The sequence below is a fragment of the Tamandua tetradactyla genome, chromosome 9, assembly GCF_023851605.1.
Source record: "Tamandua tetradactyla isolate mTamTet1 chromosome 9, mTamTet1.pri, whole genome shotgun sequence".
In the NCBI taxonomy this organism is placed as follows: domain Eukaryota; kingdom Metazoa; phylum Chordata; class Mammalia; order Pilosa; family Myrmecophagidae; genus Tamandua; species Tamandua tetradactyla.
In genome coordinates this window covers 93,318,339-93,346,135 of record NC_135335.1, presented here as the reverse complement: position 1 = coordinate 93,346,135, position 27,797 = coordinate 93,318,339, and the positions used below count along the sequence as shown (strand labels likewise).

At 37.4% G+C, this 27,797-nt stretch overlaps 1 protein-coding gene across 8 annotated transcripts; it reads right to left on the bottom strand.

The window, feature by feature from the left end:
- ZNF131 (zinc finger protein 131) lies at positions 1-27,501 on the bottom strand. 8 transcript variants are annotated; one of them, XM_077117091.1, is made up of 8 exons: positions 27,442-27,487; positions 26,224-26,362; positions 25,053-25,154; positions 16,566-16,710; positions 9,712-10,072; positions 9,387-9,609; positions 2,673-2,803; positions 4-1,913 (listed from the first exon to the last, which is right to left on the bottom strand). In XM_077117091.1, exons 1-8 carry the CDS (start codon positions 27,463-27,465, stop codon positions 1,227-1,229), a joined length of 1,812 nt encoding a protein of 603 aa, XP_076973206.1. In that variant the 5' UTR covers positions 27,466-27,487; the 3' UTR covers positions 4-1,226. The 8 variants fall into 8 exon arrangements, with proteins under 8 accessions (XP_076973207.1, XP_076973204.1, XP_076973200.1 ...); XM_077117089.1 differs by having other exon boundaries at positions 3-1,913; positions 9,387-10,072; positions 27,390-27,501; XM_077117085.1 differs by having other exon boundaries at positions 3-1,913; positions 9,387-10,072.
- Positions 27,502-27,797: the final 296 nt, after the last annotated feature.

Here is a 27,797-nt window from a genome sequence, read left to right as displayed (position 1 = left end):
AATTAAAAAAAAAACAGCCATGAACACATAATTTTAAAGTTTACTTCAAAAACGTAAATATCTCCCAATATTCAACAAGTAAAGAAAATAGCATATTGGTTTCTTTTATGGGGCTGTTATATTTTATTTTCCAAATAATACTGATTAAAAATATTTACACACCTACTTTTAAGTCCACAGTTTAGCACTCTTATTTGTATGGCTTTAAAAGTTATAGCACAAGATCTTTATGTTAAGGATTGGGGAAAAAAGATTCCATTCAAAACAAAGCCTGATATATTATATACATGTTTTTCTCTGTACTTTATTTTAAATACATTAATTTTTAAATGATGTCTATCTTTTTTTTTTTCATCTGGTGGTAAAATACTAGTGCAACTTTTCAACAAAATAAAGTTTACCACAGATGTAAATGAATTTTCCCAATTGAAAATGGCCCTTCAGCTGCCATTAAATAAAATTTCTCAACCTAAGTGAAAAAAACAAAACAAAACAAAACTGATGGTTGACATTTATAAGCAAAAATATAAAATATTATAGACTCTTCTACATTGCTTCTGACCAACTGAACTTTGAAAATACCAGAGATGCTTTATAGAAGTTTCGTTGGTTTCGAAAAGGCACATGGGTGTGGATTTTTTTTTTTTAACATTCTAGAAATTTTGCCACCACCACTCTATTTCTGTTGCAGAGATGGCATCTGTGACTATCAGGGTAGACAATAACGTTGTTCAAACTCAAAGAAAGCCAGAAGCCAAAACTTAACTGCACAGTAACAATGCACTTTTCTTCATGCAGCCTTGTGGTTCCTATATATTCAATTTTCTAACATCCAATAGAATACATAAACTTGTATTCTAATGATTTCACATCTGATTTTACAACATGGAAAAATTTGAGGAAGGACATGACCTGGGAAAGAGAGATGGGAGAAGCCTTACCACAATGAAAATAGATACATTTGTACCCAACTTATATAATAAGAATATAATCCATTTAAATTTTCAGAAACATACTTTTCAAAGCTTCCCATTCATTTATGGAAAAGATTCCTCCTCTGTGGCATTATGTGTGGGGAAATCAGTTTGTTCCAAAAGAAACAGTTCAGCACACCAGGAAATTGTTTAACTTTGGTCCACTTGTCTTTTAGCTTAAGGACAGTCACACTGCCCATATTCAGTTCAAAAACCCAGCATGTAAATTAAAAAATATATTCCTTTGTTATTTCATTCTAAAACTGGCATAGCTGTTCTGTCCTCATTCCCTGCATTTTCAGCTTGGGAATCCACTGTTGTTTTGGTCTCTAAGCCCTCAGCATCTTCATGATCTTCCTGAGCAGCCTCAGCAGCATCTGCTTGGCTAGGATCATTCTCCTCCTGGTTCATGATTTCAGGGGTCACTTGATCCAAGTCGGTTTCTAAAAGCTCAGTCTGTACTTCCATTGGCATCTGATTTACCCGTTCAACATGCAGCTCCTCTACATGTACTTCAGTACCTTCTTCAGTCTGAATTCGACCCACTTCTAGGTAACTCACCTGGACCTGCTCTGGAAGCTCACTCATATGTGAATCGTGCACCTGGCTGTCCTGGAGGAGATCTGGATGGACTTGTTCCACAGTCACTTGTGCTGAATCCACTTGGACCTGAAGCAATGGTAGTACATGGACCTTCCCAACTTGTTCTATAATAGTCATTGATGTCACAGGTTCAGTTTGCACACGTGTTTCTACTGAAAGAACTTCTTCAGTTACTAGATGCTCTGAAATATTGTGAGTATCACTGAGATGCCTCCTTAGTTCGTTTCCTTGCATAAACCACAAGTCACATAAAGTACAATGGTTGGGTTTATCTCCAGTATGTATTACCAAGTGATCTTTGAACTGGTCCCAGCTGTTAAACACACTATTACAGACCTGAAATAAACACATGGTATCAACAATACTTAACAGTCAAACTGAAGGTAGTATATGAATAAGTTGAAGATTTATTCTGAAAATGTTACAAATACGGTATCTGCAATATAATCTAGACCAAGCTACCATATAATTCTTTAGTTTACTTGGTCCTCTAGTTGATGTAGATAACTAGTCAAATACATTTTGGGAAACATTTTAATACTGCCTTCATTGTTTAAGCATAAATTAATTCTAGGAATAAAAAGTAACAATACTGAGTTCTTCCCAGAATATCAACATTCAAATCCATTACATTGTTTAGGATAAAAATACACTAATCATGGAAGAAGATACAATTACATTTGATCTGCTCTCCCCCATGTCCCCCAGAATTCTAATGACTGCTCTATGATTAAGAAAATCAGCACTTTACCTGTTATTTAGAACATCTTTTTTTTTTTTTTTTTTTAAACACGGGCAGGCACTGGGAAATGAACCCGGGTCCTCTGGCATGGCAGGTGAGCATTCTTGCCTGCTGAGCTACCGGGCACGCCCATAGAACATCATTTTTGTTGACACTTTTGTTCATATTGGTGTTATCTAGGGTTCGGTAAAAAAAACCTACTCTCATCCCCCTTATAAAAATCAAGACGATGATGTTCTTCTCATTTTTTCTAAACTGTCAACTCCAAACCTTTGCTTTGACTGTTATCCTCACACTTCAAAATATTTAAAACATAGACTCCTTTGTTAAGGAGAGAGTTCAACCACACATACCTGGCATTCATAAAGCTTCTTTCTTCCCTTTTTTGCCCCAACTCCAGTTTGGCAAGCAGTCAGGTGACATTTAAGTGTGCTATTTCTAGCAAATCGTTCATGACAATTTGGACATTCAAAAGGTTTTTCACCTATAAGAGAAAAAAATGTATTAGTAAATTAGAAATGTAGCAAAAGCAAGTAATTTTAGAGGTTTTGTTTATTTTTAGTTTATTTTAATATCACATTGTAAGAAGTAAATCAGAATTCATAATTTTCAGATGTTCTCATGATTTTTAAGGATATTATCATTGTATCTATAATCCTGAAAATAAAAGAATATAAAACTTGGATGAGTTCTTTTCCATGTTTTTGCATTGCTTAAAAATTATTTATATATTTCCCCTTAGATAAAAATCAAGACCAATCTCTATTTCAGGAAATGTATCACTATCCCATTGCATATGCACTTTTTGAACTTTTACTGTGTACCAAACCATGTGCTGGGTAATGGAGAAAAAAAAAGATAAATCGACCTTCCTTATTTTCAAAGACTTACTTCACAGGCCAGAGGATGAATCTGAAATAACATTAAAATAAAAAAATCAATGTACTGTAGAAAGCCTATTACAGATATAAGGGACATGGAAAATGTACTGCAGCAGCACAAAGGAGAGAGGGAGGAACTAACTCTGTGTGGAATAGAATGGAAGAAGGAAGCTCACTCCAGGCAGAGGCGCAAAAGAGCAAAACAGGATGACAGGTGAGAAGTACATAGGGAAGAATTACTGAGTCTCCCAGATCTGTCTTAGAATACAATCAAGTGGTACTGTCAAGATAAAGAACATGACAGTCTAGGATCATACTTCCTTGATTATGCCAAATGTTGTCTGATAACATAGCAGTTCAAGAGAAGCAGATGTGGAGTATAGTGTGTCAGGAAAGACCGTAAATTCGCTTTTGTGTCTATTGAGTTCAAGGTACTCACAGAGCAGAGATCTTCAGAAGGCAGCTGTCTAAACAAATCTGGTGGCAAATAGAGGGTGGACTGCTGTAGATTAGGGGTTATTTTAAATGGTAATAAAAACCTTAGGTGTGGATAAAGTTTCTCAAGAATATCTTGTATGATACAAGAATCCAATGAAACACCAACTTAAAACAGTAGGTAGATAAGCCAGCAAAGAAAACACAAATGGAACAGCCAGAGGTAGAAGAAAAACTAGGAGAGAATATTGAGGGACATTAAGGAAGTCATATGAAGAAGATGGGGTAGTAAACTTCCAAAATGAATAAAGATGTCAGGTTAAGATAATAGGGGAGTATAATAACTTTAGAAAGAATCAGGTCAGTGGACTGGTGGGGTCAGAAGCCAAACTACAGAGGAATGAGAGGCTGAGAAGAATTAATGAAGTCACTACTGAAATTCTTTCAAGAAGGCGTGGAAGTAAGGAACAGAGGTAGATAGAGGAGGATAAGACATCAAGAGGGTTCTCTAAGTTAGGTGAGAAGACTTCATTATTTATTTGCCAAGGAGAAGGAAGCAGTGGAGAAAGAAAAGAGGAGCAGAAATGACAGATGGAACACAGTCTTGGAAGAGACATCAAGGCGTGGGATCAAGAACATGCAAGGGGGAAAGGCAGGGCAAGGGTAGTTCAGTCAGTAATACAATTCTCACCTGCTATGTGGGAGACCCAGGTTCAATTCCCGACCCATGCACTTCCCAAACAAACAAGCAAGCAAGCAAGCAAACAAATAAACAAAAATTCAAAAAATGGTGCCTGCAATAAGGGGATACTCACATGGAAAAAGAATGAATGTGAACCCCACCATACAGCATATTAAAAAAGAAAAAGAACATGCATAAAGGATTGGCCTTGAAGAACAAAAAGGAATCTTCTTCCTCTGAAATAAAAAACAGATGCCGCCATAGGTAACTTGGGAGCAGAAAGATAGTCATGTCATTTGCTGGGGGCTGAGCAGTAGGAAGGGGTCTTGAGTTCTGAGCGAAGGTTTGGAATAGCAGTTAGGAAAAGAAAAATGTACATCAGACACCAAAGGGTTTAACTTAAGGCCTGAGATCTAAACTTTCTCCAGTGAAAAACCAGGGAGTAAGAGTAAATGGATACAATGGTTCTAGGATGAAGCGATTTGTTCTGCTTTGTTTAAGAGAAGGCAGGGTCAAAAGCCAAGGGAATGTGCTTAGAGTACAGAAAAAGTGACTCAAGTAGTATACAACAAGGTCCAGACAGGATAGAGAAGTTAGAAATGGGATAACAAACATGGTGAAAGGGGAATGGATGGACTGGAAGTCTAAATGAGGTAAACATATAAGAAAAGAATAAAGAAACGAGTGGGTAAATTCAAGGGATAGAATGGCCTGCATAGAATGCAGCTAAGGTTTCAGAGGTAGGTAACAATTACAGATTTTTATTTTGTACAATTTTCATATGGTAAAAAAAATTTAAATTGAGAGAAAAGACTTAGTCTCCTAGAATTAGTGTTGGTACAGAAACTCCCTTTTTTTTAATACTTGGGCAGGCACCGGGAATCGAACCCGGGTCCTCTGGCATGGCAGGCAAGCGTTCTTGCCTGCTGAGCCACCGTGGCCCGCCCAGAAACTCCTTTTCAACTCTAAAAATGTTGGGAAATACTGCTAAATAAAATGGTTATCGTTTTGTGGTTTCATTCATATGTAATCTTTTTTTATTATGAATGAAACCAATAAAATTTAAAGGCTTAAAATCCTTGAAAATGGTCCCAGAGCCTTCATGTTCTCCTTAAAGGGCAATGTGATATTTATCAAGATTTAAAATGCACATTTTATTTGACCTCACAAGTCTGCTCTTCAATCTACTTGAATATGTCCTTTAACATGTACAAGTATACTTACTGCAGCATAGTCTATAATAGAAAAAGACTGGCTACAACCTAAATGTCTATCAGCAGGAGTGTGGTTAAGTATCATATACCCTTGCACTGAAATGCTATGCAATTTCAGTGAAAATGATTAAATAGATCCATAAATGTTAAAAAAAAAAAAAAAGGAAAACTAAGATAAATTAAATGGCATAACACTTTATTCCACATGCTTCTGTTTGTTGTTCCAAAAGCATGCATATGTGTGTGGGTATATGGCTACTTGAAATGTGAGGAATATATTTGGAAGGATAAATCAGGAAATGATAGCAGTAGTTGCTTCTGGAAAGATCTACTGAAGTAGGTAAGTGGCTCACTTTTCATTGCATGGTGAGCTTTTTTTTTTAATTAAAAAAATTAGCTTAAGAAGCTGAATAAAACCTAGAAATTGCAACAGACTAATTACATTTTAGATGTGGACAATAAGGCTTTCAAATTTTCAAAGTGCTTTCACTATTTTCTCTTGTCTGTCACAACCCTGCAAAATAGGTATCATTATCCTTATTTACATAGAAAAAGAAAGAGGCTCAAAGGTAAAGTGACCAGTCAAATTCTTCATGCTAGTAAATGTCAGAACTGGAGCTGGAATCTAATTCTGGTTTCCAGGCCCATATTCTTTCTATAACACAATACTATCTCTCTGAGAAAGTAAGCAACAACTATTTGAGAACATGGTCAAAGGTCACATCTAGGTTCTCTTCACACCGGGTGACCCACAGGTAGATGTGCCAATGAGCATAATATCCCCACTTTCCCCACAAATGCTTATCCTTCCAGATCTTCTTTTATAAGTTAATAATGCCTCTAATCATGTAGCCTCCCAGAAAGTCAGACTCAACCCCCATCTTGTACTCTACTCCTCTTAACGGGTCATCAAATCCTACTGATCCTGCCTATTTTATATTACTCAAATCTCCAACCCTTCCTCCCACTTTCACTGCCATTATTCAAGCCCTTATTCTTCTTCAGATTACTCCAACTCCTAATTGTTTTCATTTCATTTCAATCTATCTTCCCAGTCATCTTCTAAATTATTAATATGAATAGATCTCCTCCTGGCTTAAAACCTTTAAAATGGTCCCAGAGCCTTTAGAATAAGATCCAAACTTATTTACTGCATTTACAAAAGTTACTACACAATCTCAGTCTCACCTCCTATCACACCCTTTCTCTTGCTCTTAAACTACTTACAATCCCCTATAACCCTGGAGTGTGTGCTTGTAGTCAGCAATTCCTACCCCGTCAGTTGTATTTCCTGGCATTTCTCTACTTCAACCCAGTTCTTCAGTCCTAACAAATTACTAGCAGAGCTCCAAACAAGTCACATCCTCTCCTTCCTCTATGTCTGTGTATGTTTCACTTCTTCTGCCTAGAATGCCCTTCTCCTGGTTATTTTCCTTTGAGAGTCATCATGAACTAAAACTCATCACTGAAGGCTTCTTTGTTTCTTCTATCATAAGCAGCCTAGGCAGTCATTCCCAAGGGACTCTGTGCTTACCTCAATTACCTCTTAGCCTGCTGCACTGGGACTGTGGCATTGATCTCCCCCAACCCAACTGTGATCTCCTTGAAGGCAGGGGACTCTACACTGTCTTTACCACCAAGGCCTAGCAAATTTGCATTAATCTTATTATTTTCCATATGGAAAAAAAAAAATTCAGAGGACAACAGCAAAATTTTGCAAATTAAGCCAAGATCACAATGCATGTTTTAAGATCATAAAAGAAATATACAAGCTAAACTAACAAAAAATATGCAAAATATGAAACTGGTGTATATGAGAACTTTGGGGGATAGGGAACAGAATTGTTTCCTTATCTTTACATTTAGTTTGTTATAAGGGAAAAATAAAGTTTTATTAACACAAACACAATTTTAAACTGTTTATGCTCTTCTTCAATTCACTGTCACTATCACATCTGTAACTATGTTGTCATTGCTAATTACTAGTACAGTAAAAGGTTGAGGTTAAAAAAAAGACAATGAAAGTTCTCAAATTTGTTTATGTGCTGAACCTTTCCTACAACAGACATTTGATTCTATAATTAACAACTACTTAAGTTAATTTACTTAAATTATCTCACATCATTTTGAAGGGAAAGACAAAGCATGTAACATAATGTACTTTAGCTTTATATTCTGCTCTCTAATCTAAAATATAAAGTGCAGGAGTTTCCAAAATGGTCTGCACTGTCCTATTTTCAAACAGGTAAGTTACTAGATAATGTTTTGAGCAAAAAAACAATTTCTATTTCTTCTGTACTCCTGGGAAATAATGAAAAGTGACTCATTACCTATGTGGTACTTCAAAGCCCTATCAAAGTGCTTTAGCTACCTAACAATGATTTACTTATTAATTTAATGTGCTGCTGGTATATCAATTCTTTTGCAAAATTAATGCAGTTACTATAAAAAATGTTCATCAATATACTATTAAAGGAGAATAATGTTCATGTTTTTGAAGGACCCAAAAAATAAATGTAACTGTAGGTAGTCCCCAAATATACAAGTATATTGATACTATATATATATATATATATATATATTTTTTTTTTTTTTACATGGGCAGGCACCGGGAATCGAACCGGGGTCCTCTGGCATCCTAGGCAAGCATTCTTGCAGCTGAGCCACTGTGGCCCACCCAAGAGATACAATATTTGAAAATCAGAAAGCATTTTTCCCACCAAAACGTCATAAACACCTATTAGTTACCCAAACTAGGACCTTAAAGCCTTTTACATTCAAACTGTGCCTTAAGTACAGTAAAAGATTTCCATGCTAATTCATCTATTTATTCTGTTCTTAAGTATTAATACCAAGTATTTGGACAATGAGGGATACCATATTGTCTGAGTCTATTTGGTTCCTCAATTTCAAATAGGGTGTAGTAAACAACGTTAGACAGTGAGGGGGTCTATAAAAAAAAATCCCACCAGAAGCTGTTCAAACTCTTGCAAACTCTGAACAGTGTGAGATACCTACGTTGTATTTACTGTATTAATAGTCTAAAAGATCTTAACCACCACACATAACAAGGTCTTGGGAAACAAGTTCTCAAATGTCTGAAACTTAGCACACTCAGAGTAACTATTCTTTGCACACCCTTAATTATAGTGGATTTAGGGAGTCCCCAAGACTCATGGTAGTTCCTGTGCATGATGCAAAAGACATAGCAAAGAATGCTTGGGGAGCAGGAACAAGGATAGGGATTCTGACAAGGAAAAAACAAAGGCAGAGGGGATGAAGAAATGAGGGTCTCTTGTGCCTAGGATGGATCCCAGAAAGAAAAACCGCGTAAGACTTTACCCTTCTCATCTCCCTGGCTGTCTACCAGTTCTGACAAGTTGCTGTTGAAGAGGTGACGGGACGATAGTTATGCTGCCTATCTGGTCAAAACAGATGACCACATGTACGTAAAGGTATAAACATGTCAGTAATTGTCTGTAAATACAGCCACCTATGTCACATGAGACAGGAAATACAAAATTGCTTAACAGAAACATTCACTATAATTAGAGTTTAATGATTTATGACCTTTCAGTAAAGAAATAAACCTTGTTATAATTATTTCCTTAAAAAATAACAAAAATTGCCAGGGTAAGAGTGACATTTACTTTCAATGTTGATGCTGATTTTGCTTTCAAAGCATCAATATTTCAGCAAAGTAATAATATGAAAACAATATGTACTTAAGCCTCTACATTACAAAATACAGGAGATAGTTTCTGGGGTATTAATCAAGAAAAAAAGGATCATTAGCATTTAGACTTGAAGTGAATATGGAAAAAAAATTTTTAATGTACAGAATATGCTAATTACCTGTATGTTTTCGAAGATGCTCTTTAAAATGTCCAAAGTGGTCAAACTGTTTTTCGCAGTACTGACATATGTGAATTTTTTTCCCAGTTCTTTGTTTCTTACTGACTGCACCTTCCTCAAGATGGTAACAATTGAGGTGCTGTTTCCATGCACTCTCCCGAAGATACCTTTTATTGCATATTTCACACTTGAAACTCTCAGTGGAGTGTGATTTCATGTGTTCCTTAAAATGGTAAAACAATTTAAATGAACGGTTACATTTCTCACAATGGAACAAGTCCTTCACATGTGACAGCTGAAGTTCCACAATTTCAATACCTTCTACCTGTTTGCTTGTGGGGTCAGATGCACAGCCATCTTCTTCTTTAATCTGCCCTTTTCTATCACCTTGACGGTACTTGCTGGTAATATCTGCCAATAGTGCTAAAGCAGAATCATCAGAGGAACCTGTGCTCTGAATGTACTTTACGGACTGCTTGGCTGAAGACACCTTCTCTATTGTTTCAACGCCTTCATCTTCCACTTCAATTGTGTCTTCAGCAATCTCCACCTCGATTTCAACAGGTTCTGATTCAGCAGATGGTAGTGTCTCTGTGATAACATTTGAAGTTTCTGCAATCTTTCTTTTTTTTGCCTCACTTTTTCCTGTATTATTTTCCTCCAGTGGAGCTGAATTTTCTTTGTTCCTAAAATACATAATGGATGGATTAAAAAATCTACAAGGCAAATCAAAATCCTCGAAGGTTTTTTTGAATGAACTGACAAGCTGATGAAAGAGGAAAGGCAGAAAACAACATTGGAGGACTTATGCTATCTGATTTCAAGACTTACAAAAAAAAACTGCAATAATTAAGACAATGATACTGGTGACACGACAAAGATTAATGGGACAGCGAAGAGTGCATAAATAGATCCACACTTATAAGGTCAACTAATTTTTTTAAAAAAATTTTTAAATTATAGAAATTGTAGGTTTACATCAAATTTAGAGGGCTTCCATATACCCTCTTATTGTTGACACCTGTATTAGTGTGGTACCATTGTTACAAATGTGGCAAGAATATTAAAATTATACTGTTAACTATATTCCATAATTTACATTAGGACTATTTTTTCCCGATATGTCACCCTATTATTAACACCCTGCAGCAGTGTGGTACATTTCGCACAACCCATAAAAGAATGTTTTAATACTTCTACTATTAACTATAGCCCATCACTTATAAGAGAGTTCATTGTATTATATCCTATGTTTTATCTTTTCATTTTTATTCTAGTTACATGTATATAATCTAAAATTTTCCCTTTCAACTACATTCACATACATAATTCAGTGCTGTTAATTATACTCATAATTCATGCTACCAACCCTACTGACCATTTCTAAAACCTTACAATCAACCTGATAAAAATTCAGTGCAAATTAAGCATTAATTCCGTTCTCTACCCCCAACCCAGCTGCTGGGAGTCTATGTTTTACATTTTAACTCTTAAGAGTTGGCCCATTCTAATTATTTCACAATAGTGAAATCAAACAGTATTTGTCCTTTATTTTACTTATTTCACTTAACCTATGTTCAAGATTCATCCATGCTGTCATAAGACTCTTTTCAGCCGAGTAATATTCCATTGTATAAGACACCACATTCATCAGGTATTAGACCCTGGGTTGCTTCTATCTTCTGGCAATTGTGAATAATGCCACTATGAACATCAGTGTGAAAATATGTGCTTTAAATTATTTTGGGTATATACCTAGTTGACAGATTGCTGGGTCACACGGTAATTCTATATTTAGCTCTCTGAGAAACTGCCAAACTGTCTTCAACAGTAGATGTACCATTTTACATTCCCACTAACAATGTGAACGGCTCTATTCTCCACATCCTCTCCAACACTTGTAGTTTTCTGGGTTTTTTGGTAGTAGTCAGTCATTCTAGTGGGTGTGAAATCTCATTGTGGTTTTGATTTGCATTTCCCTAACAGCTAGAGATCTTCGGCAACTTTTCTTGTGCTTTTTCCCATGTGCTTTTTTTAGTGATATTTATATCTTCTTTGGAGAAATGTCCATTCAGTTCTTTTGCTCATTTTTGAACTGGGCTGTTTGTCTTTTTATTGTTGTAAATTTCTTTATGCATTCTTGATATTAAACCTTTATTGGTTTTGTTATTCCAAATTATTTTCTCCCCATTGAGTAGGTTCTCTTTCAACTTTCATGACAAAATCTTTTGTTGCACAAAAGTCTTTAATTTTGAAGAAAACCCATTTATCTATTTTTTCATTGAGTATGCTTCAGGTTTAGCCTAAGAAACTGTTGCCTAACATCAGGTCCTGAGGATGCTTCCCTACCTTTTCTCTTAGGAGTTTCATAATCCTGGCCCTTATATTTAAGTCTTTGATCTGTTTAGAGTTAATTTTTACATATGATGTAAGACAAGAGTCCTCCATTTTTTTGGCATACAGTTATCCAATTCTCCCAGCACCATCTGTTGAAAAGATATTTCTTGGCCAATTGAATGGACTTGGCAGCACTGTTAAAAATCAACTGACTACACATATGAGGGGTCTATTTCTGAACTCTCAATTCAGTTCCACTGGTTTATATATCTATCCTGTAACAGCACCACACTGTTTTGAGAAGTATAGTTTTGTAATATGTTTTAAAGTTATTCTGACTTCGTTCTTCTGTCTCAAGATGTTTCTGGCTATTCGGGACCCTAATCCTTCCAAATAAATTTGAGAACTGGCTTCTCCATTTCTGCAAAGTAAGCTGTTGGAACTTTTATTGTGATTGTGCTGACTCTATAGATCATTTTGGGTAGAACTACATCTTAACAATATTTAGTTTTTTAATCCATGAACATGAATGTCCTTTCATTTATTTCAATGTTCTTTGATTTATTTTAGCAATGTTTTGTAGATTCATGGGTACAAGTCCTTCACATCTTTCATCAGATTTATTCTTAGGTATTTTATGATTTTAGTTGCTATTATAAATGGAATTTTTCCTTAATTTCTTACTCAGATCGCTCTTTACTAGTTTATAAAAACACTACTGATTTTTGTGTGTTGATCTTGTATCCCTCTACTTTGCTGAATCCACTTGCTAGCTCTAGTAGCTTTGCTGAAGAGTTTTGGGGACTTTTCATATATAGGATCATGTCATCTGCAAATAATGAAAGTTTTAAGTCTTCTTTTCCAATTTGGATGCCTCTTATTTCTTTTTCTTGCCTAAGTGCTCTGGCTATAACCTGAGCAAAATGTTGAATTATAGCGGTAACACTGGACATCCTTGTCTTGTTCCAGAGCTTAGAAAGAAAGTTTTCAGTTCTTCAACACTGACTAAGATAGCAGCTGTGGGTTTTTCATACATTCCTTATCCTGCCTTAACCACATTGAGGAAGGTTCCTTCTATTCATATTTTTCAAAGTATTTTTATCAAGAAAGGATGCTGGATTCTGTCCAACGTTTTTCTCAATCAAGATGATCATGTTTTTTTTCCTTACTGTTGTTAATATGGTGTATTACATTAACTGATTTTCTTATGCTGCACCATGCTTGATAAATATCCCATTTTTAGTAGGATAAAACATACTTGATCATGGAGTACATTTCTTTTAATGTGCTGTTGGATTCCATTTATGAGTATTTTGTCGAGTATTTTTTGCATTTTTATTAATAAGAGAAATTGGTAATTTTCTTTACTTGTAGTTCCTGTATCTGACTTTGGTATTAGGATGATTTCTGCCTTATGAATAAATAAGGTAGTGCTCCTTTCTCTTCAATTTTTTTGTTAAGAGTTTGAGTAGGCTTGGAACACTTGGCAGAATTCACCTATGAAGCCACATGGTCCTGGGGCTTTTATTTGTTGGGAGGTTTTTGATGACTGATTCATTCTCTTTATTTGAAGTGGTTTATTGAGATCTTCTATTTCTTCTAGAGTCAGTGTACATTTTTTATGTGTTTCTAGGAATATGTCCATTTCATCTATATTGCCTAATTTGTTGGCATACAGCTATTTATAGCATACTTTTATGATCCTTTTTATTTCTGTGGGGTCAGTCATAATGCTCCCCCTCATTTCTAAGAGGAGGAAATTATTTGCATCTTCATTTCTTTTTTGTCAGCCTAGTTAAGTGTTTATTAATTTTATTTGATATTTTCAAAGAACCAACTTCCTGTTTTATTAATGCTCTCTCTTGATTTTTTTAATTCTCAATTTCATTGATTTCTGCTTTAGTCTTTATTTCTTCCATTGTCTTTGGTTTGGGTTTAGTCTGCTATTCTTTTTCTAATTCCTCTAGGTATGCAGTTAGAGCTCTGATTTTAACTCTTTCTTCCATTTTAATTTAAGTGTATAGGGCTAAAAATTTCCCTCTCAGACCTGCTTTTGTTACATTCCACAAGTTTTGATAGATTGTGTTCTCATTTTCATTCATCTCAAGATATTTATGGGTTTCCCTTACAATATCTTCTTTAATCCACTAGTAGTTTAAGTATGTGTTATTTAGCTCACATATATTTGTGGAGTTTCCATTTCTCTGCTTGTTTTTGATTTCCAGTTTCATTCCATATGGTCAGAAAAGATGATTCATATAGTTACAATCTTTTTAAAACTTGAGGCTGGTCTTTGACCCATGTTGTCTATTCTGGAGAATGATCCGAGAACATTTGAGAAAAATGTATTTCTTGCTGTTTTGGGATACAATATTCTGATCTAATACTAGATCTAATACAATATTAGATCTAGTTCACTTAACATATTATTCAAGTTCTCTGCTTCCTTACTGACCTTCTGTCTAGATGTTCTACTGACAAGAGTGGTGTACTGAAGTCTACAGCTAGATTAAAGATACCCATCTTTGAGGCAACAACTGTGGAAACACATGGGGGCAACTATTCAGCTAACTGTATTTTCCACTTATTTAGATGCTGATGGTAAGGGCCTATTCTATAATGAGACTAACTGAAATCAAGCTGATAGCTGAGCCTGTACTGCCCAGATCACCACTACTGGTGCCTGGACCCAACAGTGCCTGGATATGGTAATACACCCAACATTATAGACAGGATACAACGTAAAGGACCCTGCATTTCTGATGCAAAGGCTGCCAATGCATACTAGACATTTTACTTCTGCCAAAAGTTGGTCTGTCTCACGGTGAAGTAATTCACATTGCACAGGGCACTATCACTGCCTATACCCAGCAAACTGACTATCCTGGGCTTCTGACTCTATGTGGAGACCATCAGTGGTGCCTTGACACTGTTGACACAATTACCAATTACACCATAACTGTAAAAAGTTACATATTACAAAAAATGCTGAACTGTAAAAATCTATTTCATATAGTCACCTTTCTGGACCATGTTCACTATAATCATGTACCTTTTATCAGAAAACGTACTCAATAGTGGGCTGATAGCGAAGGTACTAATAGATCTTTCATGCTCCCTACCATCCACAAGCCCTGAAACTGTAGAGAAGCAATGGAATGGCCTCCTCAAATACTAACTCAAAAAAATTTGACTCTGTTTCCCTCGCCTCTCCTTGTCCAAAAATTTGAGTAAGACAGTTTGATCATCAAATTCAGCTGTCCCCAGAAAGAGATCACCTCTTCTCAGCTGCTTTCTGGATAATAATCAAGACAAAAGGTGTGGGAAATAATATGAACCCAATTGGAAAATTTGGAATTCTGCCTTGACCATTCACACATATTGTTTTCTTTTTCTCTAATAGCAACCCTAGACCAGCCTGGTTGGTATGTCTAGGTAATAGCCTGGCCAAAGGGGCCCAGGAGGATGAAATTTAATTCTGGTTCAGCCACCTGGATATGATTTTAGATTATAAAAATAGTGATTACTTGGTTGAATACATTGGTCTCCAAGTTTACTTATAGTGGCCTATACAAACCAAAATGGTTAACATAATGGATTTCTATAAGTTTTATAAAAATGTCTTTTTTCCTCTGGCACCTGACCAGTCTGGATGATAGATCTGGGTGCGAATAGGGAATGAATGGAAAAGAGGTGGAGTTACAGCTATTAGAATGAGACACACTTTCTGTGAAGGTGGAAGGAGAACTATGACTCTGGCACCACCTGGGTAGAAAACATCTTAAGACTCAAGGAGTATAGAGGATGGAAGGATATTAACCTTCAGAACCATCCAGAAAGACTTTTTCATGAAGAAAAATGTTCTGACGGTGCTCTCCCAAACTACTGCAAGCATCTTTATTGGACTCCTAAGTCTGTGACCCTCCACCAGATGGCTTTGACCATGTTCTGACAGCCATCTCTCTTAATTTACCAAGTAGTCTTTTGAAAAGAGCAGGGAGTGGTGGTCAAGCTCCTGCAGTCCCATGCAAAATACCAAGATGCTTGACCATAGCTGAGGTTAGATCTGTGAGGCAAATGAATGCCACTCAGCTTTTAGGTAGTGGTGACAAGCAAGACAGACTGAAATGACTGCCCAAAGTTAGTCCCTCTATTGGCAAAGATCAGACACTTTCAGTCTAAATGCACTGGGAAAGGGGGAGGCAACTTTAGAGGCAATGTCAACTTGTGCCTGGTTGATATAGGTCTCACACTGGGGACCCCAACAAATGTAAGCAACACTTTCTTTCCAGAGTCAACACTTGTATCCCAGGTGTTATTCTTCTTGTGTGGAAGCAGGTATTAACATCCTTCCCTCCTAAAAAATATGACTTGCACCTCAGGGATGGTTATAAGAGACCACCAAGTGTTTAGGGAAACACCAATGGTAGAATAAGCAGCGCTCAGATGACTGTGAAAATCTCTCCAAAATGCTTTACAATCCTCCTCATCTGTTTTTTAGAACAAAGCTTGGTACAAATAATTAATAGCTTGAATCCAACAAAACAGTTCATAGGGTGCCAGAGTACTTTTTAAGAGCTATTAGACAATTCCGCATAGTCTTCCATATTTTGAGATCCAAAAGATGCTACTTAATCTTAGCAGTTTTTACACAAAAATAAGAATTGAAGTGTGAGTGAAAGAACAATCCATATCCAAAGGAATTTTTATAGATACTTAAATATTCTTAATTTCAAAATATCAATTCTTCATGGCATGACACATAATACAAATCCTGACTAACAGTTATGGCAAACATGGCTGAATATGACTATCTGCATCTCACTAAGAACAAGTAATTACCTGACTTCAAGGGCTTTAATGGCTTCTAGCATTTGTAGAAACTCTGCTGCTTTCCATACATCATTAGCTTCTTCTTCTCCTTGTATCATTAATTTTGCTGTATAGGTGAACTCAATCAAATGACGAAAGGCCATTTTACTAACACCTGTAAAGAAGATATACAAGTATTAACACTGATTCAAATCTTACAACATTCAGCAAAAAAAAACAAGGCCTAGTGCTTGGAACCTGACTAATATTAGTCATCTTTAATTTCTGAAGTTAGTTTATGGTGAAATTCTTTAATAGTATAGTAACAGTTCCAGCACTAACAAGCAAAATACTTCAAGACCTCCCCCAAAGATTTCTATAGGCTCATAGAGAACAGTAATATATATCACACAAATATATTAATTGATAACTTTTTCATGCCAGACATGATATGTTTCCTGCCAAGAGACAACAGCTCGGTATCAACCCAGCTCTATAATTTTCAATGGTTCCCCACAGTTTAGCAAATAAAGATCAGTACCTCTGGTTAATTCTAGTTAACCCTTTGCATGTTTTTTTTTAACCACTATTTTCCTCCCACAAATTTAAAAAAATACCAAATCCAGACTATATATGATACCTCAAACAAATCTGCACTGTCTAATAACTTTCTTGCCTTTATTAACACTTACCCTCAATTCCTGAATGCTTAGTCTCTAGTTGTACAAATCCTACTTCCTTTAAGGCCCAACTCTAATGTCATATCTTCAACAAAATCTTCTTTAATACTGACCCAGGCTTAATTCTGTACAAATTCATGAATTATAATTACCAGCACAAGTACATTTACTGTACTACCTGAAGCTACCTGAAGAAAATGATTTTGTTACTGTATACTCACCTAACAGTACACAGTGTTTCCTAAAAGGTGGGCATACAATGCAGAGATAAATAAATAAAAGCCAAAGTCATTTTCAAAATTATGACTCCATGATTCCAACTTTTCTTTAAAACTGTTGTACTTAAAATTTAGTTCTCAAAACATATTTATCTCTTTTTACAACTTGATGTTATATATTATTGTTTCAGTCTGCTAAGGTGAGTATACAGGAAGTTACTGACAAGAATAAAAAAGAGAAAACTACTTTTAACATGGACTTTTAGCTAAGAAACGCCTAAGAACAAACTGCACACACTATGTACAATTGTAAATCATGAAAGTATTTTTATGTTTTTTCCATCACTTTCTACATATGAAGGTGACCTTCAGGATAGCAATAGTAAGAATACTGATGGAGTATCCACTTAGAGGTTCACAGTAGCATCCTTTGTGCAAAGGATACCATTCTGGGAGTTGAAACTTTCAAGTACTTGTCCCCACTCTTCCATGAGCTATGTGATTTGGGACACAACAGAACCTCTGAGCCTGGGTAAACTAATCTTCAAAATGTCTGAAAGGAATGTGAATACTGAGAAATACCTTAAAACATGTAATTAAGGCCAACTTATGTGGTACCAAATATAACTAACTATATTAAGGCTAATTTTATTTAGTTCTCCTAAGTCTTTTTTATCCTTGATGCTGTTTTGGATTATGTTATCTTTTATTATACGACTAGCCTGAAAGAAAGACAATGAGATTTTGTTCTTTTAGCAGTTTTCATCATAAGTTTGAAAGTACAACATATGTCTTTTCTAAAAACAACCTGAAATGGTAAATGTTTCCAGAAGTGGAAGAGATAATGACTTTTAATCAAACACACATATACAATGCTTACCCGTGAAATTCTAAGCACTTCACTAGTATTTACTTGTGAACTACTTAACCCTAATAACAACCCTATAAAATTATACTATTTTGATGCCCATTTTACAAATGAAGAAATTGTGGCAAGAGAGGTGACCTAACTTGACAAAGTCCTAGTTATTAAGTGGTAAAACTAAGATTCAAATCCACATGGTGTGACTCCAAAATCTATAACAAAGATTTTAAATAGGAACATAGCAGGAAAACTTTCCTGATTGGAAGAGACTGAATATTCATAGTATAAGTCACTATAGCTCCACAATCCCTTACTCACAATTCCAAAATCCCCTAACTATCTCTTAAAGCCAGAAGTTTTCCCATAAATTCGATCAGAACTAACATGAGGCTATCTCACTTAAGAGTGAATATTTAAACTACACTGCAGAAATATTGATATACGGTTACAAGATGCTGTCCTAAACTCTACTGGGAGTACTATGTAATATATGCACTGCTTTATCTTTAGAAAACGTGAAAAATTAGGAATTTCAAGAAACATCTGGCCCCTAAGAATCTAGACAAGAGACTGTGGACTTAGTTTCCAATCTTGGCTGATCTGAATCAACTGTTGACTGCAATGAAAATATGGGTTACCACTACTAGAATCTGTTTTCTGTAGGTACTTCTCATGTACCCAGTCCAATGTGGATCCTAGGAACAATCAATGACCTAAGCCATTAGCTCACATGAGCTAAGCTGGTAACACTTGCTCAGCTAGGTAAGTGAAGTAGTACTAGAATGTACAGGTGCAAAATAATTTATTCTCTATCAGGATAGTTTGATAACTTACAAATCTGAATTCATTTTTCTTATCAGTCCCTTACTCCCTTCCTAATGGAAGGGTGCAAGAGAATACAACTTTTCTAAGTGAGTCTCTAAGGAAAATGTTAATATGGACATCATAACCCAAGTCTTCTCCCTGACAGCAATGATAAGAAAGAAGCAAAAGGTTGACAACATTCTGGAATTTTTCCAATTGCAGGGAATTCTCCCCAACTATGGAAAACTCCTACTTAAAAAATACATGTGAATATATGTACTTGGATGTTTTGTTCTTGACATTCAGGGCTAAAATTTCTAGATATGATAGCAAAGTTGCTTTTAGAAATGTGGAGGGAGGGGATACTCAGAGAAATCCATGTTTTGCTTCTTCCTTCTTTCAGTCCCACCCCAAGGCAAAAATATCCAGTTCTAATGCATACCTGTGTCTGGTGACAGATATGCAGGCACCTAAACTCTGAGAGTAAAAGACAATGGTCCAATGAGCATGGAGAGAATTCCTGCTATTTTTTTCTCTCCCAGGGCTTCATCCAGGACAAAGACCCTGTTGCGAGAAGTGCAGAATAACACAGCGAGGCTAAAACCCCAACTTCTAAAGAGAGTACCAGGAAAAGGGGTTCTAAGAAGCTAGAGTATACTGAAAATGATGGAGAAAAGGGAGCTGGAGAAAGGAATCCTCTAAATCTGTATATGAAGTCTAAGGCTCAGCTCCGAGCTGCAAATGTGTGGAACTGGTCCAACGCAACATAGTAAAGGCTTTGAGAACTACACTGTGGAGCAGTCTACCATGCAGGCCCCAGGTGACACACGTGATTTTGAAAACAAAATTGGTACTGGGTCCACAGCCCACAAAGGCAGTCTCAATCTAAGCAAGCTGATTGCCTGCTAAAATAAACAACCCAAATCAAGGCAAGAACAAAAACAGTTTTAGAGGATTTTTAACAGCACCCAGCCTCATAACATAATATTCAAAATGTCCATGACACAACCCAAAGTTATTTGACATATTTTACAGATAAAAAGAAGGAAGCCAAGGTGGTCAAGGTCACACAACGGAAAGAAAGAAAAACCAAGACTAAAACTCAGGAGTTGTAATTCCACGCCCAGTGCTCATGATCCCAAAATTAAGGGCTCAAGCCTTAAAATAAGATATCAGTGGCTGAGAGAGTTCAAACAGAGCTGAGAGGCTACTCTGGTGGTCGCTCATACGCAAGCTTCGGGTAGTCACTGGTACCTATCATAACTTGCCAACGCCAACCAAAACCATTTCTGCCAATTCTAAAGAATACCTAGGATATTACATAAGATTCTACAAAGGTTCCGAACACCAGGGTAACTTTCCAGAAACCTACAACCTCCAAATGGGTCCCTGGGCCAGATAAGTCCTGAAATGCAGAGGGGTCAGCCTCTCCAGAACATCAACTAGTTCCATACCCCAATCCCATATTATCGACAGCCCCTTTCAACATGAATAGGTTAGAATGAGCATAGTCAAAACACCCCTAAAGAATGGGAGAAAGAGCAAAGGTGATGGAGTTATACAGAGAAGGCAAGGTTTAACAAGCAAGTATGACTGCTAAATCATTACACTATTTCTTTTAGTCTCCAGTACCTTAGAGTAGCTAGAAGTAAAAACCTAAAATTGCGGAATTTTAACCCATACCAAACTCTGAAATCTGCTCTACAACTGATTGTTGCGATGTACTTTGAAATGTATTGCTTTTTATGTACATACGTTATTTTCACAAAAAAAGAGGAGGAGTATAACAAAGAAGATAGCATTTAACAAATAAGTATGACTGCTGAATCATTATACTGATATTCTTTTGGTCTTCAGTGTCTTAAAGCAGCTAGAAGAAAAAAAAAACAAAAATTTGTGTAACTGTAACCCATACCAAACTTAAAATCTATCTGTAGCTGCTTGCTAAAATGTACTTGGAAATTTATGGCTTTTTTGTATATATGTTATATTTCACATTAAAAAAACTTAAAAAAATAAAAAGAGTATTAGCAGAAGCAAATATATTACAGTAACAATTTAATGTTGATCCTAGTAAAGATGCTAAGGACATGCCCAATTACAACTCTAAGTTGAAGCCGATGAAGTTCAGGGTTTCTCTCTAGTGAGAAGGCACATGGTGAACACGGTCAGGGTTCCTCTCTCATCTGCAAGGGCAAATGGTAAACACGGCGTCATCTGTTAGCTTCTTCTCCTGGCTTCCCGTTTCATGAAGCTCCCGGCGAGTTATTTTCCTTCTTCATCTCCAAGGGTCACTGGCTGGTGGACTCTCTACTTTGTGGTGCAGCATTCTCTGTTCTCTCTGAATCTCCCATTCTCCAAAATGTTTCCTTTTATAGAACTCCAGTAAACCAATCAAGACCCACCCAAATGGGTGGAGATGTGTCATCACCTAATCCAGTTTAACAACCACTTTTGACTAAATCACCTCATCCAGGGAGATGATCTGATTACAGTTTCAAACATACAGTATTGAATAGGGATTATTCTACCTTTTATGAAATGGGATTTTGATTAAAACATGGCTTTTATAGGGAGCATACATCCTTTCAAAGCAGCAAAGCAGGTATGCATCTAAATATCCTAAAAGATACAAAACAGCTTTCCACAACAAAAAATTACCCAACCAAGGTTGAAAAAGCCTAAATTGGTGATGTAAGTCTGCTTAAGGGCTACATTTGCAGGAAGGGAAAGGGGGAAGGAATCCACTGTACTAATTAATAGTAATAATAAACTATATAGATTTCAATTAAGCATGTTACACAAATTGTAAATACATATAACTGTCATTTGAATCTATACTAACTGCCAGGAACTGAAACCATTGAGAGACAGATGAACATGACTCCTCACCTCTAGGAGCTAGCTATTGCCTACTAAACAATTTATCTACATGAAAAAATTTCAAAACATCAGAAAATTTTTGACCCATAATGTGTCTCTTGTATTATTGTAATCTTGGCAACAATTCTAGTATGTAATCATAGGGGTTCCCTTTTTACATGAAGACACAAAATTAGCCACGCACATTAATTACATTAACCATAAAGGAAAAAATTAGTACCAAGGACTTCACAATCCTAGTCCCACTATTCTTTTCATTTGAATAAGCCCTATGGAGGACATTACCATCAATGACAGCAATTCTAACTTCCTTTTCTAAAATCTGAGATATTACTCTTGGGTTCAGATGGGTATATATAGTAGCCCTCAGACTACTAAAATTAGGACAAACTTCGTACAGGAGCTCCTTGGAAACACCTTTATTCTGTGCCCCAAAGTCCTTAGTCTCTTCTCATGCCATAAATCTATTCATGTACTTTCTTTCACTCCACATTTCAAGCACCATTTATACTGATTAATTTTAAATCTATTAACCCAGATCCCTTCCTGAGTTTTAGGACAATTGATTCAACTGCCTGGTGAGCATCATAGATCAATGTCCCACTGAAACTCCAAATTCAGCAAATCCAAAGCTCATATCATTATCACTTAGTAATCTGCTTTCCTTTCAGTATTTCCAAGCTTATTAAACGACAACACTAATTTATATCAACTCAAAATTGTAAATAACCTACATGTTCAATAATGGAAGAGCAGATGAAATAAATTAAGGTCTATCCCTTCACTGAAATACTATGCAGCCATTAAAAATTTATTTACAGACATGGCCATGATCTACTATTTAGTGAAAAAGTACAGATTACAAAGTGTTATTTATAATACACTTCCATTTTTTAAAAAATAGACTTTATAGTAATTTTTACATATAGAAAAATATATTTAAAAGCATTAACAGTAGTTTCAGGGTGGTGAAATTAGGGATTTTAATTTCTTTTTGTTTATTTACATATTTTCATTGGTCTTCAGTAGTGGTGCTCAACTGGGGGCGATGATGGCCCCTGCTCTGGAACATTTGGCAACTGTCTGGAGACACTTCTGATTAACATAACTGGGGGAATGCTACTGGCATTTGGCAGGTAGAAACCAGGGATGCCACTATACCCTCTACAATGCAGAGGGCAATCCCCCATAGCAAAGAATTAATCAACCCAAAATGTCAATAGGGCTGAGACTGAAAAATTTTGGTCTATAGTAAGTATATATTACTTACACTTTAAAAATGACAAGTCCAGACTCCTTATCACAGCACATTAAGATACACATTATCTCAAGACTCACCTCTTGCTATGTACCCTCTTAAAATCCATGATTTTACTTCCCCAGATCTGCTAGGAATTTTTATACCCCAGAACTTTTCCCTCAAGTTGTTCCTTCATATTTCCAGATTGGGCCACTTTTTTTTCTTCTCAGAAGACAATTCTTTTTTGAAATCTTTCCTATTTCTAACACTATTAAACCACTTATTCTCAGTGATAATATTCCACAGCAACAGCCCCTAAACACTTTTCGCACTTCTTTCTTTACCTGTTGCCTATGCCTATTAAACTGTAAGTTCTTTAAGGAATGCCTTACTCAACAATTTTTCATCTCTTGAGTCTAGGCCAGTACATAATATATAATAGGTATTCAACATGATAAATTAATAGCCTCCATTTACTGAACTTCTACTATATGCCAAACACTATGCCAGGCATTCTGCATGCATTATTTCAATTAATCATTACAAGCCTATTAACCCACTTTTCAGATGAGGAAGCATATTCATAACTGAGGTAAAATAATCTGCTTTGGGTCACATACTTAGTAAGCCTCAACTGAATGAATGGAAGGAATCTTGCCTTATAACAGAAACCAATCCTATCTAGGCAGCTAGAATCTCACTGTTGTATACTTTCTGGGTTTCCATTATGCCTGTGTTCTGGCCATTAAATATAATAAAGAGATAATCTAGCTGTGGATTTATCAGCTAGAATGCTAAACTGAAACATACCAAAATAAAAGGATATTCACTCTTTATATTTTCTTTACTCCCCTAGGCACCAAAATTTTTCCAAGGGAATACTATTTCTAGGCAACCCATTCATAACAAAGAATATGTACACAGTGAAAGAGATACAAAATCAAAACCCAAGTACCTCGAAAGAAGCTAAAATTCTGTGTTATTTGTAGGCAAATGGATTTACTTCCTTCTATTTTGGATTGGGGTAGAGAGTGGGCAGGGGGTAGTCAGAAGACAAAGGTAATTAATAACACAAACTGAACACCTTGCTAGCTGGGCAAGTAACATTTCAGTACCTGTTCCCTTTTATGTAAACTGGAAATAAAATCACCTACTTCAAAGAATTGCTGCGAGCCTCAGAATATACATACAAACTGCAGAGCACAATGCCTGGCACTTGGCAGGCACTATAAATGGTAGCAATTATTACCAAAACATCAAGCAAGTACAAAAATCACTTTTTGTTCAAGGCACTATCCAAGGGCTGATCCCTTCCATTCCAGACATTTCATACCCACTAGAACTTCCTCTGAATGCTACTTCAGTTCATCTTTTCTAGCCTTTTCCACATTACATCAGCCCACTTCACACTGTCCAAGTCATTTGTTCATCTGCTAGTAAATATCACTACTTTGACTAGTACAGACCTCTACTGTAATTTGCAGCTTCCCCACCCGTGTGAAACATAAGTTCACTGACCAACGATGGCAATTCACTTTTTATACATGCTTTCAAACGACAGTGACCACTGGTTTCAACAATGGAAAAAGTAATTGATGAAGTAAGACTCCTTTAAGAGACTAACATGTACCATCTAACAGAGTTTTTCCTGGCAGATCATTTTACCCAGCACTTTACTGAAAGAATTCTCAGGTGACAAAAGCACAATCTACTTACTCATATACTAGGAACTACTGATGTCCGTTTCCCAAGGTATCTTGCTAAATAAACTGTTTAAAATTTCTTCATGAACTATAATGTAGTATTGTATTTAAAACAAATACTTACCTTCTATCTCCACCAAAGGTTCCTGAGTAAACTCCTGAAAGAATTTGTAGAAGAACTTACTGCAAGCAGCCAAAACAGCCTTGTGGGCCTTAAAATGATGTCCTAATAAAAAAGAAAGAAAATCATTCATATTCACAAAATCAAATGTAAAACTATAAAACAGATTTTTCAATTATGTAAAGTAAAATAGGCCTTTCTTCATAACATAATTATATAAGAAAATAAATTACTGAACTAAAGTCAGAATATTCCTGGCAGTTATCTTGGCATATTTTAATCTCATTTAGACACGAAGCCTTATCTTTACCTCAAAGATCTTACTAAGTAAGTTTTATAAAAGCCAGTCAACAAAACTTCAGGAGGTAAGGGGCTTCGTATCACTAAAGGAAAGTGCATTCTGTTACTTCAATTAAGCATATCCTATGTCAGTTGAAACTGATAAATATAAATACAATCCAAAAAGTTATATATCATTCGGAAAGAGAAGGGAGTAAAAGCCATAAAATAAACACAAAGTTGGATGTGTCTGCTCTGGGACAGTTGTAATATGCCTGATATTTGAAAGTCCAACCTATGGTAGACTTACAATAAAGAAAAGCCTGCTTTGAGAAGTCTATTATCACTAAAAGGAAAAGATACTCAAGCTAGGTTTGCCAAAACTATACTAATAACTCCTGGGAAAGACAGGTAAAAATTCCCTTTTATTATGGTGATTCCCAAAGTGGGTGGGATTCCTGCAAAAGGAGTCCTAAACACTCGCTCTTCAACATCAACTAGGAAACCAGAAACAAATCCACATTCCCAAATGACTCCTATGTGGGACTCATCAAAGAAGCTTACCAACAGGAAGATATTAACCGAACCTTTAGAACTACTCTACCTATCTCTACACCATCATCTCACTATCAACTGTGCTCTAAGACAAAACTTTAAGAAGCTGTAAGAAGTTACAATGCTATTAACACCAAGACTTTGCGGAAAGCGTGACTGACCAAACGAGCCTTCTGCAGCACAGCACCATCTCTGAGAGCGCACTGACTGACAAGTGACCTGAGGTCCTAAAGCACACTCGGTAGACTTTTAGTAAGGAGCTCCTAGAGGTGTCCAAGAGGCAGATGGATGGGGAAAGGGGAGAGAAAGGATGAAGCAACAAATTCGCTCTTCCACCTACCGTCGACAATCAGAGTGATGTCAGTAAACCGGTCCTGCTCTCGCTGTTCATTCAATCGGTCCAAGATCATTTTATGATGTTCAGGAAACTCCTGAAGGCATTCCATCGTCTCTTCGGCCTCCATGGCCATCGGGTTGCTCTACAAAAGAGGAGCATGATAACGTACACCCATGAGCTCGGGCTGAGGAACGACAAAACCCCTAAAGCATAAAACAAACAAAAAAACAACAAAACCCCAGTAACGTGAAAGGAAGGGGGCAGGGCAAGACGAGAGGAAGGCGAGGGAAGAAAGAAAGGCGAACCGGGTGGCCGCCGCGCGTAGGGGGCCGGAGCCGCGGCCGCGGGACTCCCAGCCTGACCTAATTGGAGTCGGGAGACGCGAGCTGGAGCGGGGTGGGCGCAGCGCCCGAGGCTTCGGGTGCCGGGGCGCGCAAGTCCAGCAGGGGAGGGGACCCGACAGCCGCAGCGGCCCGCTAACGGCCCGCCAAGCCCTTCCGCTGGGCCCGGGCTCCCGCCGCCCCGGGACCCGATCCGGCCCGCGGCCCACAACGACTCCCGGGTCGCCTTTCCCTCCCCCCCTCCCACTTCTCCCCCGCCCCGACCCTGCCGGCACTCACTCAGGGAAGGAGGAGCGGCCCAGACCTGCGCGTCACTTACGTCGACGTATCGCGTCACGGCGTAAGGCTCCGGCCGACGTGACGCCTCCCGAGTACGGACCAAAGAGGGGGCAGCCACGCCCCCGCCCAGCCTCCTGGGGGCTGGACCAAGGAGCCGGAAGGATTTGGCCCTAGGCCAGAGCAAGGCCGCGCGCTTTGAGAAGTATAATTCGGACTGAGCTAGCCTGGGGCCGAGGTCTGTTTAGCGCCAGACAGTGCACGGCTGACAGAGGCTGCCCTAAATTACCTCTCTTCCACCTCTTACCTTCCCCCGCCTAGTTCTAATTGGGGTGCTTCCGAACCCTAGCTCAGAATAAACCTGCCAATCACGCTCAGTACGCTTTTATTCCACAGCTCCTCCAGCCACGCCCTCGCCACGCCCACTTTCCACCCAAGCCAAAGGTCGGCCCGCCTTACCTAGCCCCTGATCCTCCCTCTCTCATCTTCGATCCTCAATTCCTTCCCTCTTCTCCCTTTCCAGGGCGTAACTCGCCCCGCGCGCTTCCCTACCCCCAAGCCGCGGCTCTCCTTCCATTCTCCCTGCGATACCCTAGGCGCTCACTCCGCTTGGGTCCGGCTGGTGCATGTGCTCTCAGTCCGAGACCCTGGCGGCCTCCGGAGATCTTCCTCCCTAGTGCCCGCCCCTGCTGCGCCCGGCCGCCACCACGTGTTTGCTAGGCTGGAAAACCTAGAGCCTGCTTGGAATTATTTACACATGAATGCTGTCCTCTCCCCCACTTAAAGAGACCAGTTACTCATAATCATCTGCACGTGGTTGGCTATAATAACAGATGTCTTCATTATTCTTGAGGATAATGAGATAGTGGAAACTCTTCTTTCCGGGGGTTTGAGAGTGGGGATTAGGGAAGAACACAAATAGCTACATACAAGGGTGAATGAAATGATTATCTCAGCAGA

Excerpts from the sequence above, each read along its gene's own strand:
- ZNF131 (XM_077117085.1), bottom strand. The coding sequence starts at position 27,465 with ATGCACCAGCCGGACCCAAGCGGA. Across the intron at positions 25,155-26,223 it reads CATCACTCTGATTGTCGACG|GACATCATTTTAAGGCCCAC; the intron begins GTAGGTGGAAGA and ends CTTTTTTATTAG. Across the intron at positions 16,711-25,052 it reads ACCTTTGGTGGAGATAGAAG|GTGTTAGTAAAATGGCCTTT; the intron begins GTAAGTATTTGT and ends TCTTCTTTACAG.